The 20,601-nt window shown below is 40.9% G+C and overlaps 1 protein-coding gene across 3 annotated transcripts in view; it reads right to left on the bottom strand.

Moving 5' to 3' along the window:
• The window catches only part of LOC146364258 (plexin-A1-like), a 309,896-nt gene that overhangs the window by 82,742 nt on the left and 206,553 nt on the right, over nt 1-20,601 (bottom strand). For all 3 annotated transcript variants that reach the window (XM_084916148.1, XM_084916150.1, XM_084916149.1), the window contains exons 11-13: nt 18,156-18,252; nt 10,973-11,196; nt 1,178-1,329 (exon numbers count right to left, since the gene is read on the bottom strand). In XM_084916148.1, coding sequence (XP_084772274.1) covers nt 1,178-1,329; nt 10,973-11,196; nt 18,156-18,252 — 473 coding nt within the window. The remainder of the gene's footprint in view (nt 1-1,177; nt 1,330-10,972; nt 11,197-18,155; nt 18,253-20,601) is intronic.

Genomic DNA, 20,601 nt, shown 5'->3' with positions numbered 1-20,601 from the left:
ATGTTTGATTCTGTGAGACAGGCATTTAGGTCGTCCGCATGCTGCAAATGTATTGATCTGTCTTTGTAGGCTTTGTGAGCTTAGATGCACTATATTGCCAAAAGTATTCACTGGTCACTTTCGCACACATATGAACTTGAGCTACATTCCATTCTTAATCCACAGGGTTTAATATGATGTTGTCCCACTATTTGCAGCTATAGCAGCTTTGTGTTGTCTGGGAAGGCTTGCAGTCTCCGCTCTAATTTATCCCAAAAATGTTACATTGAGTTGAGGTCAAGAGTCTGTGCAGGCCAGTCACGTTCTTCCACACTAAACTCGCTCATCTATGTTTTTATGGCCTTTGCTTTTTGCGCTGGCAGCAGTCATGTCGGAACAAGAAAGGGCCATCCCCAAACTGTTCTCACGAAGTTGTGAGCATCAAATTGTCCAAAATGTCTTGGTATGGTGAAGCATGAAGCGTTCCTTTCACTGGAACTAAGGAGAAGAGCCTAACTCCTGAAAAACAAACCCACATCATAATTTAACCCCCCCTCCATCAAACTCTACACTTGCTACAATGCAGTCAGGCAAGTACTGTTCTCCTGGCATCCACCAAACCCAGAATCATCCATCAGATTGCCAGACAGAGAAGCGTGATTCATCATGTCACCAGTGCTCCAGAGTTCAGTGGTGCCGTGCTTTACACCACTGCATCTGATCCTTTGCTTGCTGCACAGCCACGGAAACCCACTCCATGAAGCTCTGTGTGCGCTGTTCCTGAGCTGATCTGAAGGCCACATGAAGTTTGGAGGTCTGTAGTGATTGACTCTGCAGAAAGTTTGCGACCTCCATTCCTCAGCATCTGTTGCCTCTACTCTGTGATTTTACCTGACCTAGTACTTCGTGGCTAAGTTGCTGTCACATCCACTTTGTTATACTACCACTAACAGCTGGAATATGTTAGTAATGAAGAAATTTGATGACTGGACTTGTTGCACAGGTGCCGTCCCCTCATGGTACTACGCTGGAGCTCACACATGTTTGTAGAAGCAGTCTGCATGCCTGGTGCTTGATTTTACACTATGGTCATGAATACTTTTGGCAATATAGTGTACACGTATGCCTTTTTACACCTATTTTTGTCTGATTGCGCATGCATGGTTACTGTGTGCATGCATTCTGCCTCTCAACTTACCTTTCGGCACTCACGTACTCGTCTTCAACGGGAACACAGGGCACCTTCCCCAATTTGACGCCCATCTGGATGTCTCTGAATTGCAGACCCAGGTTTTCCCCCCAGATGGTCACCCTGGTTCCGCCTTGTCGAGGCCCCGTCTCAGGGAATAACTGCACAGACAAGACAATGGGGGACAGATATCAGAAAGGATGAAGTGAATTTTTGTTGTTTCTCTCCATTCTACATTTGTCCCCAAAATGGTCCTCTAAGACAACATCAGGGCATAAATGGATATGAAAAAACCCCCACAAATATGTGCACACTTTAAACTGAGTCATCCACATCTGTGGATTTAGTTTTGATGAAGAAGAATCACCCTCTTGGCTTTGAAAAGCACAGAAAATTTGTTAAAGAGAGGGCATAAAACCCATAAACACCGGTATACAGAAGCAAACCAGCATCATCTCTGCTTAATTGAAACTTATTATGGCGGCTTGGCTCCGTCCACGGGGCTGCGGCAGTGTAACGCTCAGTCGCGTAGACGAACCGTAATGTGATTTATCTAGCCAGATTATGGCGCGTAACGGGGACAGGTGTGGTGTGACAAAACAAATATGGTGACTGATGGACGGCAGTTGTCACCGACACACACACACTCACACACATCAGTAGCAGACACGCACACGCAAACCTAATCCCTAACAAGCATCACGAGGTAATTATGTGTAATCTGTCCATTGCCCGGTTCTCCTGCAGTGCTTGGCTGAGCACATAGCGCGGTGTGGAAAAGCAAACTCAGGGTACGTCATGGCTGCACGACATTATTATACTACAGACAGTAACCAACAGCAGACCTTGACAAATGGAGATTTTAGCAGCGTGGGGGATGAACAATTTGTCTTCCCAGACATTTAAGATTTAATTCTAAATGTTTACATGGAGCAAATCAACTGAGATCTAAATCCTTTCTCGTACCGTTCTTCAGAAAGAAAAAAAAATCAGCAAATGAAAATCAAAGGCAGATCAGCTGGAGTTTAAATGCCTTGCTCAAGGGTAGCATTCCAATTATTGATGCAGGGAATTCTTTCACATTCTGTACACTTACAAGTACAAGTTACTAAATTGTTCAGGGCTTGCATTAAACAACACCCAGAGAGTGAGTTGCCTTAGCAGTGGTCCGCAGTCCTGGAACGCTTCTTGTTTAATATGGACTGAGGTAATGTGGGAAACTGGCCTGTGGTCATCTTCCACTCAAAAGTGAAATTTCAGTGGTATAGCAATGCATTAGTGTAAACATGAGGGCTTCACAACATTTACACGATTTGAAAAAATACATGTTGTCATCCAGACATCTCGTTCAGGAAACGCCTGGCTTATTTCATGAAGACGCTGCTAAACCTGTGTGCCTGTGACCTGTCACCACATAAAATCCATTCCATATTATGAAATAAAAAAATAAAACGTGGGGCGCATTGAACTGGTGAGCAGCTGAGCTTGATGTCCTACACAAAGAAAGAATGTAAAAATACATTCCATGTCTAAAACTACCACGGTTGGTGTCCACAGTTCCCAAAAACTTACATATAGCTGTTAAATGAGATGATGCAGCTTTTTAACATGTGTTGCTTGTGTCGATCTCTTAGTTTTAAAATCTGACATACTGTTTTTTAACTAGAAACATTTAAAGTTTTGCATATGATTTTTAACTTATCACATTCTGGCTTTCCCCCAACATTTTAAAAGCCTTTCATCATTTTTTTAAGCTAATCTAATTACCTATTGACTCTTTTAAATTAAAGCTAACAGATGAAAGATAAGCAGGCAAGCCACACTTTGGGACCAAAAGGAAAAATCACAATACCATTGGCAGTGTTATTCTATAATATAAAGAGACATATTCACAATGCGTAAACACACCATCACCAAAAAACATACATTTATTGCAACTGAGATCCCGTGTTTAAGAGAAATAAACATTGCATTGACAGAATGCATCTTTATGATGACCAGAAACGGGATGATTGCATGTTTGGGTTTGTAAATGGATCCTTTACATGCTGCGAGAAAGCAAAAAAAAAGTAAACTGAGGGAGTAAGAAAGAGAATATTCTCGCTGCTTACTATTTGGAAGCTTACTCATGCTGGAACCTCAGGCGCCAGCGGAGCCTCGGCACTTTGGTTCCACAAACACGAGAGCTGGTAAACACTGACCAGAGTGAGTAGCCATCAAGCTCCAGGGTATGATATGGACAACAGATGCCGGGGTGTGGAAATGGGCCTTCAGATGGTTTTGGAAGAATGGAGCTATGATACCACAAAACACAATATCAGCTAGCCACCCAGCCCTGGGATATAAACACTGGCAGGGCCACAGACAGAGAAGCAACAGAGAGAAAGAAAGAAGAGTGCTTTTAAAGGGATTTCCACCATTATGTGGGGGTGGTATTCAGAAAGGGACCAGTGATGACTATGGGGCCATATACTATGACACTGTAAACACACATAATGGTCATAATGGCCATGGCAAAAACCTTGCATGGGAACATAATTTTAACTAATAGTATCCAAGAAAGTGGTGTTCCCCCAGAATTTTCTATCTGTTTGTCTGAATTCCTCTAAAATACAGCTTTTATATGTAATAACACCTAAAGTGAAGGTGGACAGACATTCACAGTACTAGAGTATGGACTTGAGTAAGAGACGCAGAGGGGGTTAGAGATAGAGCAAATCACAGCAGCTTATGCACCAATTCTGAACAATTTGCAACCACAATAGTGTAGCTGTATCTTGTAGAGGCTAATATGTATATATGTTTCTATGTTTCCATGTGTAGCTTTATTAGTAAAGGCACTGATAGTGACGAGAACTTAAGTGAAACTTTAACCCAACTCGTCTTGGAGTCAGGAGAGAGTGTTAGGGAATCTGCATACACTGAGCTTGATGAGTTCCTCAGAAAGGAAAACATCAACAAAGCCACGAAACTGGTATAACCAGCTGTATGTAAAGCAGTGGACCAATATTGGACCAATTGTTCCATGACTTATATTCTGCCTCTGTCGCACCGGCCTAGAGAGGGTTTGGCGACAAGCTGGGAAACTATATTCCCCAACTGGTTGGCAAGTGGTTGCTGGTTGTTGCTAGGTGAAATCAGTTGCAAGTTGCACTTCCCGTGGAGTCACTTAGAGTCTGGTCTCTAAGCCTGAGTGAATTGGGCTTTAGCCATTAATTCATAGCAATTGCCAGTAACCACCTGCCAATCGTTCTGGGAAAAGAGATTTTACCCTAGCAACTGGTAGTTGCCAGATGGTCACGACTGGTCTCTACGCCTATGTGACTGGGACCTTAGGTGCTTTATAGAACAGACTTCAGTAAGTTCAGGAGTTTTGCCTCAGATGAACTATATTAGGATATGTATATGAGTACTATACCTTTAAGCTAGTATAAATGAAAGAATGCAGTGGATCTTATATTTATTTAGTTGTCCACCTTTATAAAATTTCCTCTGACATGGAAGAATGAATTTCTATTGGAAGCTCTGAAAATATCTTGAAAGTATAAAAGCATGGCAACACATAAAATGATAACCAGTGCTCACTGAGCCTCTGGGCATGCAGAGACGCCACAGTGTGGAAATGGGACCTCAGGCAGATTTGGACTCATGTTTGCAGTGATTTGACACAACATGACTGCATTCAGAGGTGCATAACCCCCGGTCCCTGGGTTATGTAAAGCACAGACACCCCGAAGTTGAAAACGGACCTCAGGCGTTTTGGATTCTTTAAGAAAGTAATCTGATATAACAGAACTACATTTGTGCTGTAACACACAAGCCTTAAGTCATAACTGCAAAAGACTAGCAGATGTAATTGTTCCACATGAGAAACCAGACTGAGGTTTGACTGAGATCGAGGAACACAAACACTAGAGGATGCATACTACTAAAACATAGAGTCTGCCAGCTTCTAACCACTAACCACTGAATGCTGGAGTTGGTCAGCTAATAGTCTAACATTCAATCTGAACAGCTTTGCCATGTCCCCATTATGCAGTCTGACATTGTTTCATACTGTTTGAATTTTCTCTGACTCTGAGTGGCAGCTTTGAATGGGAATGTGTAATTTCAGTTTTGACAATGATGAAAAGTATCACAGCTAGTAAAGAACCATTGCATTAGACCGTTATATTGCACTGTTGGTCATATAACATATTATATACTGTAACATGGATGGAAAACAATCTACTAAATCTTATTGCACATTTTTCTTCCTTTGCTTGGCCACTTCTTTTAAGTACCACTGAGCGGGAATCACTTGGTGGTAAAGTACTGGGGCATCACTCTGTGGTGATGTGACCTTTTATATTACAGGCCTAACCACAGTGTAGCCACATCAAATCATCAGTATTACAGCAGTGGTTTCCTCGTAGTCTGTCATCCGGCATCTACAAACATTTTATTTGTGGGCACAATCCTGCTGTGGGCTGAATGGTAACCAATAGCACATGGGAGCCATGGAAGGGCAGATAGAAACTGGGAAAGTTATTTATGTGGTCAGAAAATGGTTTGAGAGTTCTGCTAACTAAACTGTCTGAGACAAATATTATTGAAACATTTATCATTGTTCAGCGCTTTCAAAGAGAATATGAATTGTGTTCAAATTCAGATCACAATAACATTAAAAGGCTTTTATTTTCAGGGGCATCACCTTTATATTGAGAGACTTTGAACACTTACCTGGTGATACTATGAAGATGCACCAAAACACCTGCCTTAAATAGTGAAAGCAGTGTTGGTTTGGAAAGACTGATTTCTACAATAAAGTGTTATTTTAAAATGACAGTGTGACAACATTAGTGTTTATAATCACAGACACTAAGAAACTGCTTGACATTAAAATGCAAAAATATAAAAATCTATTTTTAACCCTCAACTGCATGAAGTTCGTGAAGCTTTGAAAGTTTAAAACGCAGCTTTTGCTGTGTGTCCAATTTAACCCTTTAATATCTTGGCTATTTTTTGAAATTCCCACCCCGACAAATACAAAACTGAGCCACTGTTGAGTCAAAAATCGAATCTTAATTTTAAGATTAGACTTAACTGACTGTTACGGGGTCATTGGATCAGATTGGGTTTGCCGTGTAATCTCGCCCTTTGGTGATCTGGGACATGCTGTCATCCCGGCCATGCTTGCTGTCTTTTTTGAGATCTTGCAGTTCCAGCAAGAGAATGTAAACAGATGCAGGCAATCAAAGTGGTGCATATAACTACATACTCCATTCCACTTAGCCACCCTAACAACATCTTTTTTCATATTTATGGTAGAAAAAACAAAAAACATTTAGTGGTAAGTGTCAGTGACATTCCACGGTCTCCTTTTGCTACATAGCTGTCAGTGTCTTCTTGTGTGGTCACCCCTCCTAGACTCAGCATTGGTTTTATACTGTTAAGATTTTGTGCATGGCCCCCATCAGTGTGAAATTGTGTGATGTGAATAGAGCCATCCCAAAAAACATTGCTAATCAGATAGGAATCAATGCTAAAACATAATTTTGGGTTAGACATTTATTTGCGACGGCATCCATGTCAACATCTGCTGGGAACACAGGTTAACAGGTAACACAGTTATACTGCATATGTCTAAAAACTGCTATGTTGCTCGTAAAGTTCCAGAAATAAGCTGAGAAAAATCTGCCAGGAAGTAGACAGGAACAGTGGCAGCCTACCTTACCAACTCTGTTTGATTAGCAACAAAGTATTGTGCCAGACCAGAAGAGAAAACAAGAGACGGAGCTAAGCACGGCTTTTTGCACAGACCATCAATGTTCTAATCTAATGAGCTTCATGTTGTTTTGCAAAGAAAATATATATTTTCTTACTTCCTTTATGTCTATTTATTAGGTTTTGTTGCACTGATGTAACCGGAGCCTTGTCGTCTCGTCTCTCTATATGCTGCACTGGATATAGCAGAGATGACAATAAGAAGTTTACTTTGACTTTGATGTTATTAATGTATTTTTTCTTGTCACCTCCGGCTGAAAACAGCTAAATAAAAGGACAGTGATCACAAAAACGTCATAGTGTTATCCTTAGTTATGCTGCAATAGGTGTAGGCTGCCGGGGGATTCCCATGATGCACTGAGCATTTCTTCTTCAGTCACCTTTCTCAATCACTATGTGTTAATAGACCTCTCTCCATTGAATCATACTTCCGCAGCATGTCTTTTGTTCTGTCTTCCTTCTCTCGCCCCAACCGGTTGTAGCAGATGGCTGCCCCACCCCCCCGAGCCTGGTTGTGCCGGAGGTTTCTTTCTGTTAAAAGGGAGTTTGTCCTTCCTACTGTCGCCAAAGTGCTGCTCATCTTTGGGATTGTTGGGTTTTTCTCTGTATGTATTATTGTAGGGTCTACAATATAAAGCGCCTTGAGGCAAATGTTGTTGTGATTCGGTGCTGTATAAATAAAACTGAATTGAACTGAGTAGAGACCAATGAACCTGTTTTACATTAAAATTATTATGACCAAAAACTTAAATCCTCTATTTATTGAAGCTTCAAGTAAGAACGGCCTGTCCACATAGCCTGTTTTCACTGACATATGTAACAATCAACTGTCATATATTCAACACTGCACGGTTTAGCTAATGAGCCACTTTTTGCCGATGTGTTAATTACACTATTCAAGTCAACAAAATGACTTTCACTGAGCAGAAGTAGGAATTACAATAACAGATACACCTGAAAAAAAACAGAGACTCTAAAGTTATCACCCATGTTAAAAGTAATATCTGCTACAGGCAGAAAGCTTGTGTGAATGAAGAGAAATAAAGACATCTGATATTGTCTCCCTCTCTTTCCTTATCATAGAAATAACAGCGAGATATAAAAGTTTCTACTTTTATATCTTGTTAGACATTCATTAGTCTGTTTCACACAACCTGGACCATTACCATAATATGAAAACACATCACTCACACACCCTCTCCTTCACATTTATGGCAACATAAAACAAACATGCTGTAAGCGTCCGCATTCACAAACAGGCTGACTCAAATACAGACGGAAGAATACATCCACACAGCACTAATGATGTCTGAACACACCAATTGTTACTATTGAAGTCAGACCGAGTTGTGAATGAATTATACTATAAAAACTGAAACGTTCCTCGAACTGAGACTTTAATAAGCCTCACGTCTCTGAAAACATATGCAAATAGATAATGGATGATAATGAGTTAGGGGACAAGGATTTAACAACTGATATCAAGAAAGTGTCACCAGTTTCATTTGTACTTCATAGCCATTTGAGTTTCGCACAGAAAATTCATTACTTTTGTCAAAATTAAAAGATAGGAAGCATATTAACCAGACCTCCTCAGTACTACATGTAACGACAGCGGCATACAAAAAGCACCATAACTAAAAGACGGTTTAAAAAAAGAAAAAAAAAAGAAAAGCCAAACAAAGTTTTACGTGGCTCTCTCGCGCTCTCTCTTCCTGGAGTAGCGGTTTGATGTAATAGTGAGTAATAACACCATTTCTGTGCCAAGGGCAGGCGCAAGGTCCCATCATGTGTGCGTTTTAATAGCAACACATTAAAATGGAGCAGCTTTCATTCTGGGTTCAGGACACGTAGGGCTTTCGTGACCACAGGGGCTTCAACAAAGGGAGCTGACGCAACGGCCTATCAAAGTTTGCCGTGCCTTGGATCTCCACAGGTGACACGACTGTCTTCACGAGTTGACAAGATTATGCTCAAAGAAGCCGCGCTGCTTTTCTTCGCAGGCGATTTTAGAAACTGTATATCACTTGGAGGCAGTTTCGATCAGAAGACTTTCTTTTGGCTGTCGCTGGTTGCGGCTGGTTGGCATTGGAGGCTTCTCACCCCTTGTCTTTCCAGTGATGTATGTCTCGTGCAGCACTGCATGTGCTTATCCTTACTTTGAAGCCTCACATTTGCATCGGTGGAATCAGTGGACTTAATTATCTTCAGAGCAGAGTTACATTTCAGTTCAAACAGCAAGTGAAAGACAAAAGTTTTAGTAAATGTTTTTTCGCCTACTGTACACCTCAGGAAATAACGTGAGAAACTACAGATCTCTCTGCTGCTGCTTTGACAAAAAGCATTATGACCATCAATGAGTCAAAAGTGTAGTTTCCACAGTTCCTCCCCTCAGAAGCTTTTGTCTTTAATTCTATAACTTTATTTTTAAAAAAAAAAGTGAAATAAGTACTTGTAATTCTAATGGATTGAAGATCATTAAAGACCGAGTGCGTTGCAAACAACACAAGATTTTTCCAATGCAAACTTGTTGTGTAACGTATACACACACATCAAAAGCGTTGTAGGTTTTTTTTTCTGAATAATATCATCCCCAAGAAACACAGGGTGAAAAAATGAGTTTGAGGCAGGGACCCAACACTTTCTCACTCCCAAAGCGTAACATTTTACGCTAAGTGACAAATCGTTGATATGTTACACTTCTGGGCACCCGACACGTCCATATATTACGAGATCAGAAAAATCAGGAAACAGGAAACTGCTTGGAATGAATACAGAAGAGGATTAGGGCCACTTTTTTTCTTCTTTTACAGAATTCTGAGAAAAAAGTCAGAGTTCTAGAAAAGAAGAAAAAAACTAGATGTCCCATAGTCCCATAACCCGGCGTGTAGCATAAGAACGCGGGCGGTCACCTTTTGCGTTCCTCAGGAACGCCGCGGGACTTGACAAATTGTCACTGTATTACGCCTCGGGAGTGAGAACGTGCTGAGAGACCACATCTCAGGAGGTGGAGAGATCCTTTCAGAGACCCAGAGCGATGTCTACCTCTGTATCTAAGGTAAACTAGTATTATTTTACTATTGCCATATCATTGTATATTTAGCACGGGAATGTCTTGAGCCACAGCACACCTGTAAATCGCAGCGGTCTGACTGGTCAGATCTGTTTATTCAGATCGGAAAAATCAATTTTCCTTTTTTTAAATTAAAAAAAAATAAATAAATGCAGCAAATTTGTCCATTTAATCCAAAAACAGCTGAAAAAACAGGTGAGTTCAAAGATTATTTTAAAAACACAAACTTGCGTCCTTTTTAAGCTATAATGTATTATTTATATATTAGATTCATTGAAACACTGCTACACAATGAAAATTCGAAAATGAGGGCTAAATCATGTTATCACGCTTAAAATTCTCCTCAACTAAGGTGCTTTGATACGAGACCACAACTCAACCAGTTTAAAGAACTCACTTCTTTATTAAGGGAAAAAATCATCAGAGGTGGTTTCTATTAATTTCCAATGCAGCATCATTGTTTAGTTAGTCATATTAAAAATGTTTCTGTTATTTGGAGCACACTCAGACTCATGTGAAAGGTCACCATCTCATTCCTGTCTTTCAATGAACCTGGAAACTTTTTCACATTAACTGTAGAAAATGTGACGAATGAGTCTGAGTGTGTTGCATTTTATTTCAGTTTTGATGCATTTGTGTGGGAGGGTGTCAAAAAAAAGGCTGAATGCTTTTAATTATGTGTGTTACTCACACAGAGTGGATCAGACACCTGTAGAGTAATAGATGCCATTTACTCTCACATTCTACACTACAAAATGCTAAATGACCCAGTACTCCACAGTCAAGTACAAAGTGACAACTGTCAAAAAGCAGCTACACACAGAACAGCCGCACAAGCATCTGAAAGTATCCTAGCATGCTCTCTCACACATACACTATCTGTATATCTCAAAGCCGGTCATGTTCACAGTGGGTGGTACCAACTTTTAAGTGTGCAGCCTTAACAGGCAGACACACTTACTTACCTTGGTGATCTTGGGGTGGGTGCAGCGGCTGTTTCCAGATGTGGCGTGCATCCACCCTCCACCTTCTGCCAGCTGGAGGGGGAGGTGGGAATTGCCTCCTCCGGTGCACTCCTGCCTGAGGGAACACTTCCTGTCCTGAACACACCAACCGCACTCAAACCTGGGGTTGGCCTTCAGGCACATACCACAGCTGTCCCGCAATGCCCTGCACTTGTACAGGTGAGCTGGTGGAGAGACAGAAAGAGGCGGAGAGAATCAACATATGCAATAGGATTTGAGCTGTAATCAAACATTATTGTAAAGCAATTGCTGTGAAGGATAAAATTATGGTCAAACATTATGGTGAACAACAGTCATAATAATGGCTACCTTTGCTTGGTAGGAATTAATTTATGGCTATGGCATGTAAAGGTTTACACAAATGGCATGCTAGTCACCCCGTTTCCAAAATCAATGTGAAAATGACGTTCTGTTGCCATTTTTGCTTGTGTTTTTGAGATTATTATCGTGTTGCATGACCTACTTTAGGTAAGTGTAACTGTCAGACAGATGGCTTAACATCTGACACGAGAATACTGTGAACAGAGGGTTTATGGTCAACTCAGCAGCTGCAAGGTGCCCAGGTTCTGTGGCTGCAGAACACCACCGAGCTTGACAGAGGGTATGAGGTGTTTGTGCTGATGTGCTGTGTTTGAGTATTCAGGCCAAATATCTCCACTTTGGTCTCGCCTGTCCAACGGACGTTGTTCTAAAAGGCTTTTGGCTTTGTCAAATGCAATTTCGCAAAGTTAAGCCATGGTGACATGGTCTTTATCTTGGAAACCCTCCAGAAAAGCTAGACTTTTTGTTCTTTTTCTAATTGCGCTGTCTTGGATATTAAAATCTAAATTCTAAGGCCTGTAGAGTCTGAGATTTTTTTTTAGTTTCTCTGAGCTGTGCACTGCACGGGGGGTGGATTTGGGATTTTGGACATTTTTCTTGGATGTTTACAATGTTTGATGAATGAACGCATAACCCTTCTCAGACTGCAGCAACAATTGCTTCTTTAAGATGTTTGCCGATGGTAACGCACACCACAATGCTCCAGACCAGCAAACTGCCAAAACTCCTTTTTATTTTTAACATACATTTGCTAGTGATTTGCACCATGTGGCTACTTAGCCTTAGAGTGTAAAGATGGTTTTCTTTTTTTTTTTTATATACACGGATATATTCCGCTTGCTTCAGCCTAACCCATTGCCTTAAAAAAACAACAACAAAAAAAAACCAAACATTTACTAACAATTTTAGCTTGTTTAAATTAATAGAAAAATATCTTTTAGCGCCAAGCTAGCTCACAGCCCGGTTTACAGGCTTTTATGCTAGGCTAAGCTAACTAACCACTGCCAAATTCTTCATTTAGCAAAGGCAGTCTTTACCTATTTTTTTAATTTAAGGAGAAAGCACTCCAGCAGACTTCCAAAAACAATAAATAAATGCTTCGTTTATGTATTCCAGTACCCTACATTTATCTTATTGAGCAGGCTATCTGTCATGTTTCAAATTTTGAGAAACGTTATATTCTGCATGATGTTCATGAAATATTTGATGAACAGAAAGTTTTGTAAGTTGTTCATTTGAAAGAAAGCAGCGGTGGCAAGAAAAAAAAAAGCAATCAGGAGTTTCTGTGTATGAGGACGAGAAAGAGCAAAGGAACAGCATAAATGAATGTTAATCACCCACACAACACCTAAAACCTTCAGTAGGTGATTATTACCACTCCGAGGCTGTGCCGATGAGAAAATAACTGTTTCCGCAGATAAATGGAGGGAAAAAAATTAACAAGCCACCAAGAGGGATATCACAGAAATTAATTCAACAGGTAATGTCTTTAAACGCCAATAGGGAATTGATAATTTGTTGTGTTAAAAAAAAAACAACACATTCCTCCCCAAACTCTGCAGAGTGGGGAAAAAAGTCATTAAAAGTAAAACTGAATAAATAAATAGATAAATAAATAAATTAAAACCTCAAACACCTAAGAAGTTGGAGGAGAGGGAGATGAAAGGAAGCAGTGAGGAGGGGGGAGGATAAATTTTAGCTGTGCTTGTTAACAAAACAGCAACAAGGATTGTTATGAATTTAAAGATTGTGTGGGGCCCCGCGAGGCCGAGAGAATCAGAGAGAACACAGCGAGCCAAAAAAAGGGAGAGGAAATGAGAGACAGAGAGAGACCTTATTCAACAGAGAGTGTGAGAGTCCATGCAAACAAGACAGCTGAACGTACCAGAAATGTTTTTTTGGTTTTCTTTTACTTCTGTTTTGTCATCTGCTTATCACCATCATAATTATCTCTGTAGCTGCAACATTGTCAAAACCTGCCGGCAGGTTTGTTTGCCGTCACACCAGTTAAACAGATGAAGTGGAAAAACAGAGATGGGTGAGGGGGGGGAAGCACGAGAACATGTAACAAGCTCTTCCCGCCTCCTACTCTCTGTCAGACAGACAGCAGCCGGACTTCAAAGCAAGCCTCTTCCGTATCCATCTGCCCGCCTCGGCCCGCGGCTCGGCCTAATCTGATTAGCTACGGCTCGTCTTAAAAGTAGCACGACGCTAATTAATCTGAACCAAATGAATGATTTAATTAACATTAACATCTCCACTTTACACCGGGGCAAATCTGGGCCGGCGCCGAGCGGCTCTGCCTCAGACGAATGACACGGCTCTGATTCAGGAAGAGGGAGACGGGGATGGAACTGGGAGGGATTATTAGAGGATGGAGAGAAGAAGAGGGAAAAAAAGGAGGAGAACGCCTTTATGAAGACTGTATGAATGAGGACGGATTTAGAAAGCACGCTTTTAAGAAGCGCACTGATGTTTGTGTTGTGTTTGAAGAGCAAACCGCTACCTTTGGATGCCTGCCTGCACGGATTCTCGCCAGGCACCACCACCTTGAAGTCGCAACAACAGGAACATTTGTGTCGAGTTCACACTGACACATACACCGCGTCGCAGATCCTTGGATTTCACACTCTCGGAGAAAAACGCCACTCCGTGTTATGCAAAGTACTCGCTGTGGCACACAGTCCCTGGGGCCCGATTCACAAGAGTTACCTGGATAATGTTTGCCATATCCTCAAAGCTGAATAAATGGATGTCAGAAACCCTATTATGAGTTTTATTCCAGGTTAAACCTGTAGAAACTTGTTAAAAAAAAAAAGAAAAAAGTGTGCTATGTTCATAATTTGCAAAAATGACCCCCTCCCCCCTCCAAATTCTTCACAGCTCACACCTGTGAAGTGTTTATTTTCAAAGAATCAACAGTGAGCTGTGAGGAAATGTGGGAATTAAAGCCAATAATGGATTCTGTAACAAAAGCAGAGATTCTAACCCTTAAATAGTAAAAGCAATGTTACATTTCAGTCCTTTCTATAATTGTATATATTTCCCACCACTTTAGTTTATTTCAGACTTGTGTATTTCTTCCTCTTGCTGTGGCGTTGTGGATCATGCTTTTTGCACTATAGACCTCAGTTGAAAACTGTAAACCAGGGCTAAAAAAAGCACAAGCTCCCTGCAGCACTCTAAGAAGTTATATTACATTATATTAATCATCTTTAAAAGTTTGTCTTTTGACTGACAGAAAACAGAATTTAGCCTTCGAGAAATTGACTTTTTGCTAACTGCATTAGGGATCTCCATCCGGCTACTTGCCCGCTGGCCTTGTTACCCTCTGAATTTAACCGCACACGCTGGTTTATGTGAAGCTGGACTTCTTCATTGTCATCCACTGCTGAATGATGCAGTGAAAGGAAACACACAAGCAGATTTGATTTAAGGCACCAGAAACACTGTGTACCAAAGAACCTGCAAGTATTTTAATCTCTCCACAGTTTATTACCGAGGCCTTTCAAATCCAAACAGCAACAGCTGCCTAGAAAAAAAATGGAATAAAACAATATTTCTAAGAGAGGATCTGTCATACTAATTTCCAGCATCATCTTTTTACTGTGGGTGGCTGAGGCTGGCTCAGGAGGAAGAGTAGGGCATCTAATCAGGAGGTTAGTGGTTTGTTCCCTGGCAGCTCCGGTCTGCATGCCAAAGTATCCTTGGGGGGAAAAAGTGCTTGTGTGAATGAGAGACGCTGTGTAAAGCTGTTAAGCAGAGTTGAAAAATAATAACCAGTCCATTTACTCTTAGACTCAACTAGAGTTGCTTTGCATGAGGCACAGTTCTAATTATCTTTGTGTTACAGTGAGCTTTACCAGAGCCCCTCAACTCATGCCTCTCCCTGTAAGGCCAACCAGCTTTAAATCCACGTGAGCATCTACCAGTGTAAGCATATGCTGTACTAACACATCTGAAACAATTAGAACATGGTGAAGTTCCTTGTTTTGTAATTTAATTCAAAAAGTAAAAAAAAAAAAAAACACTTTAAAAACGTATTAATAAATTCTGTAGTCTACTTTATAACTAATCAAATTCAGGCTTGTGACAATCAGAAATCCTGTAGCTTCAATTATCACAATATATGTTATACGAATAATTCCTAAGCTCAATCAATATGGGGCAGGGATAGCTCAGTAGGTAGTGTGGTCGCCCCATGATCGGAAAGTCGAGGGTTTGAATCCACTAAACGGCTACCCTGATGTACCCCTGAGCAAGGTACCGTCCCTACACACTGCCCCCCAGGCGCCTGATTGGTGGCTGCCCACTTCTTCAGTGAATGGGTTAAATGCAGAGAGAGTATTTTCCCCACTGGGATCAATAAAGTATGCATTATTATTAAAAAAGGCCTTACAACGATGTCCATCTCCTGAAAAGTATGTTTCTGTACTTGGTTGGAGCCTCAGTGCACTCCTACCTTCTTCTAAGCTCTTGAATAGACTTTATTGGAAAGAAGGCTGCAGCCCTCCCTGTTGCTTGGATACCTTGCTTGGATCACATCACACTTTTCACTTCCAGTAAACTTCATATTAATATACAAATATTCATATTAATATACAAATGCACTAGTATATGACAGAAACAACAAAAAGCATACCGGATCCATTTTAGCATCTATGCAATTATGTGGCTTAAAAACATTTACAATACATTTAGAGTCAAATGTCAGGAAGCACACGCAATCAAATATTTCACCTATAACCTTCCCAAAATCATGCAACTCCAGCGGTGAATACCCAAAGGTAACAGGTAACACAAACACAAAACTTTGATAGTTTGACAAATCTTAAATACACACATTTGTTTGGCCATGCCAACAAACATGCTAACACTGCGGCCTTGCACAAACACAGAACCATCAGAGTTTTGTGTTACCTGTTACCTATTCAATGCTGGATTTACTATCAGCCCTTAGGATACATATATTACTGTAAATTCCTAAAAAAAAAAACCTCATGTCCAATGCTTAAAAATGTCAAAAACTTGTGTAAAACTAAAAGTCATTAAGCAAATAATCTGAATTTATACCCAAAATTTGAGCCGGCACAGCGAAGTAAAAAAGAAATTAATCAAGCATAATGTTCAACAACTAAAACTAAAATTTTCATTCAGGAATGGAAGTAAAAAACTGTAATTTGGCATCGCAATTAAAAAATAATAATAATGTGCTTTACTATTTTACAATTTTTTTCCCCGCTTTGTTGTAAAACGGTGAAATTTGAAAATCCATGGATAACAACAGTAATTATATTTTAGCATTCAAAATGTAATTTCAGTTAAAGAGTGTGCTCATACTGGTGGATTAACCACGACACAAACATAACAAATTATTTTGGTGATTACCAGTACAGTTAATTTAGGTCAGATTTGGCATAAACATACATCGGTTAATACTATATGCTCCAAACTCCTGTGTTTGAGACCTCATCTTAGTTTTATTGCTGTAGTGACTGTTAGTGGTAGCAAATGTCATTATTACATTGTTTCTTCAGAATATGGATGTCTTAACAATGTTTATTATTTAATGGAGTAGCTCATTGCTCAAAGAGCAGCACCTGCAGATTCTCTGATAAATGTGGGTCTGTATTGCTTGCTTGACACTCTTCACAGTTAAAAAGTCATTAAATCTACAGTTAAAAATTACAGCAATGACTCCATCAAGCTGATTGGATAAAAATGCGATCATTTAGTTCATCGCGACAGCTACAATATTGCGCTGCACGTGCCAAACGCAGCAGGTTTAATCCCCGAGGAGGATGTCTCGGCACAGGCGGAAAACCTTAAAAGAGGAAATTTTAAACAAAAAAACACGGCACAGGCAGGAGAATTAGGTCGTGACCAATATGCAGCTAATTTCTGAGCCGTCTGAAAGTGAATGGCACGTCTAACATCTGTCAAAAGGAGGTCAGATACAGCACAAAGGCTGCCAGATTAAAATGTGCAAGGGTGTCAGTTTTTAAGAGCGAAAACAAAACGCGAGACAGAAAGCAGCAGAGAGGGTTCGTTCATCTGAGGCTGCACGTGCATCCGCAGCCAAACACTGTATGACACACTTGAGAGCAAGACTTTTATTAACTTGTGTAATGGGACGTCTAAAATCATTAGCCTCTACCACCCAATATATTACACTTGATAAAGAATTTAGAATTGGCAATTGTTTTCCACTTCATGCACAAATAGCGATTAAAAATAATAAATCCCATCCCTCCATGTCGCTTTCTGTTTTTCTTTATCAATCCCTTTACTCACATCTACATCCCCACACCCACACCCACACCCCGCCATTACGTAGCGCATTTATCAACCTGTCATCCACCCATCGCTCTTCCTCTTCATCCTTTCTTCTGCCTATTGCGTTCTCCATTTGTTTATCTTCCTCTCTAACATCCATCCCTATTAATTTCTGCGTTGGGATGTTTGTTTGTTATCATCGCTATCCATCAATCACTCCCTCTGCCCCTCTTTTCTTCTTTTAAATCCCTAACTCGTGAACAGTGTTTTGCCAAACCACTGGTACACTTTCACCTTTCTCCCTTACGGTCTGTCAAAAATGAAATTGCAGATTTCTTACGGAGGAGGACAGCTGCGCACGCTTGTTGTTGCTTCGCAGAAAATCATTACAAGCAAATAAACAAGCAGGGCCGATTCGTCTTCTTTTTTTTCTTCTTGCAGTAACAATGCTTACATGCTTCCCCGAGGGGAGATGACAATAAAGAAGGAGGCGTCAGAGAAGCACAAAGAAGAGAAAGCTCTCTACCTTGAATGTTGAACGGGTTGTCGATGACAAAGTTTCCATTCCACACCACAGACAGGTCAACCGGCAGGTCGCTGATGTCGCTGCCCTCGTAGTCGTACTGCAGGGAAGAGAAAAACAACACCAGGAACGCGTGAGAAATTGTTCTTCTATAATGGATTGAATGCAAATTGCGAATTGTGTGGGATATAGTGTCATCTGCATAGTGATTCAGCCAGACTTGCTCGTTGCAGGCAGGGAAAGAGCGAAAGAACGCACGCGAGCGGAATTCCATATCCACCAAAACAGACATATTTCATGGATGCACGTAGAGAAAAACAAAAAACAGATGGGTTACAGTTGAACGGGCATGGAAGAATGCAGGTGGATGAGGGGAGGGAGATAGGCGATGCGGAAAAGGAGAGGTGGTCAAAGACGGCAAGGGAGCCAGAAATCAAAGAGTGCTATGTGTGTGAGAGGACCTTATTCATTTACACATGAGCTAAGTGGTGGGATGAGGGTAAGCGAAAGATAAGATACGGAGCGGTGTAAAGTGAAATTGGCATTTCCAATTTGCTCACTGACACACTGGATTTGGTAGATGGAGCTCAGGCATGCTGTATGGGCAATGGGGCCTGAGACATGCACACACGCACACACACACACACACAAACTTGTGATACAAACTGAACTTTTCTCCACTACTGAGGAGTTGATCTGCTGTTGTTGTTCACATCTGCTGGACAAAGTTAATAAACTCCTTTTTCTTGCCCCCCTCCCCAATTGGAATTGCGATTACTTTTAGCATCTGTTTTATTCCAATTCAGGACCTCATACTTGCTGTGGGAAGGAGGTTGAAGGAAATGATAATGTGATACTTGAGTGTTTTAAAATAAGAATAAAAATGCTGTTTTGTCGCGAAGAGCAGGTTTTTTTGCTAGTGTCATTTTTAAACCTTCTTAATCCCCAAAATTCTCTCCATCAAGGAAACGCTTGTCCGGGCTTCGCTCTTGATCTTGATATCTAGTGTCCTTCTTCTCCATCTCTGGCCACAGGATTCCTTTTCTTCTGCTCACTTATAGACAGTTACTCCAGTTGTTCCGCTGCCTATGACTTCATCTACTTGGGGAAAGCTGCCAGAAGTCACCAGCCTTTTTCCAGATTTGGTTGTACAACCCACTATTCATATTTGTATCCCGAGGCTGACAGAACTGCAGAGTGAAAGCAATTAAAAGCTTAGGGGGAACCAAATTAAATGCGAATGCGCCCTTGTTCTATAGCCACAACACTACATTGTACAATCAATGATACAAACTTCCCTAGTGTCCATTTAAGGCAGGCTAAAGACTGTAGGCATGAATTTTGGGGTTATATGACTGCTTTACATTTACCTCTCAAAGACAATCTTTTATAACGAGTAAAATCAATAACATACAAACATACTAACCTTTGAAATAAACAGATTTGCTTTGATAGAGTAGTCACAGCTTCAGTTATGCTTCTAATGAAAAAGATGAAATACATGGACAAGTTGAGGAAAAAGAAAAACAGAAACACGGGGGGAAAAAAATCAAAGGGAACATTGTAAGCAGCCAGAGAAGAAAAAATGTGGGATTTCTGGATCTTTATTGAGACAATACGATGATGTGATGAACAATGAACCAATGAAACCACAGGATTCTGGGAGGTCAACAGCTCCAGAGAGGAGGGCTTCAACCAGAAGCACTTCTGCCACAAAGAAAAGGCTGACTGAACATATTCCCTTCCCACTAGTTCAATGTGACCCTAACGCACCATGCATGAGGTAGGCTGTTGACTTTATTAGTAACACTATTACATCCCACTGGTTGAAGGACTGTCTATGGAAACCCAATGAAACCACACGGCCCACTCGCACACACATCCCCACACACTACCTTTCTTCTCTCTGCGGCGTGGCCCCCATTAAACTTTAAGAGTTTCGACTTGTCCGCCTTCCCCAAAACACTGGGCAGGCTTGTTCCCTTGTCAGTCTCTGCCCACCCCGCTGCCCGCCACATCATGCTTTATTCATGCTGTCACATGGTTTAAAATGCTGACACAAACCACATTGTGACACCGTGCCACCCAGTCACACTGAGCATCACCCACTGTCTAACTCGCTTCCTGGGGGACGCTCCGGAGTCCCAGAAAAATGGTAAGCTGATTTAACGCTGAAAAAATAAGACAGGAGGGGAGATGGAAGCCAGGGGAGAAGAGGAAACACAAAGAGACAGAAGCAGCAGAGGAGGAAGCTAAAACCACTTTAGAAATAAAGTCATTAAACAACAGGTATGCCAAGGGCCTGCAAAGCTGAAGTTCAAAAAAATGTAGTAAATTAAAATCCGATTATGCACATTTTGCCATTTTAAAAACTGCAATTTAGCATTACTCACACACCCACACTGTAAAGCTAATGTCAATCCTGATATGATGTTTACAATATGAGGTT

The sequence above is a fragment of the Perissodus microlepis genome, chromosome 20, assembly GCF_051167445.1.
Source record: "Perissodus microlepis isolate ML-2025 ecotype Zambia chromosome 20, ASM5116744v1, whole genome shotgun sequence".
In the NCBI taxonomy this organism is placed as follows: Eukaryota; Metazoa; Chordata; class Actinopteri; order Cichliformes; family Cichlidae; genus Perissodus; species Perissodus microlepis.
The sequence above is the reverse complement of the archived record's forward strand: the minus strand, read 5'-3'. Positions and strand labels throughout refer to the sequence as shown.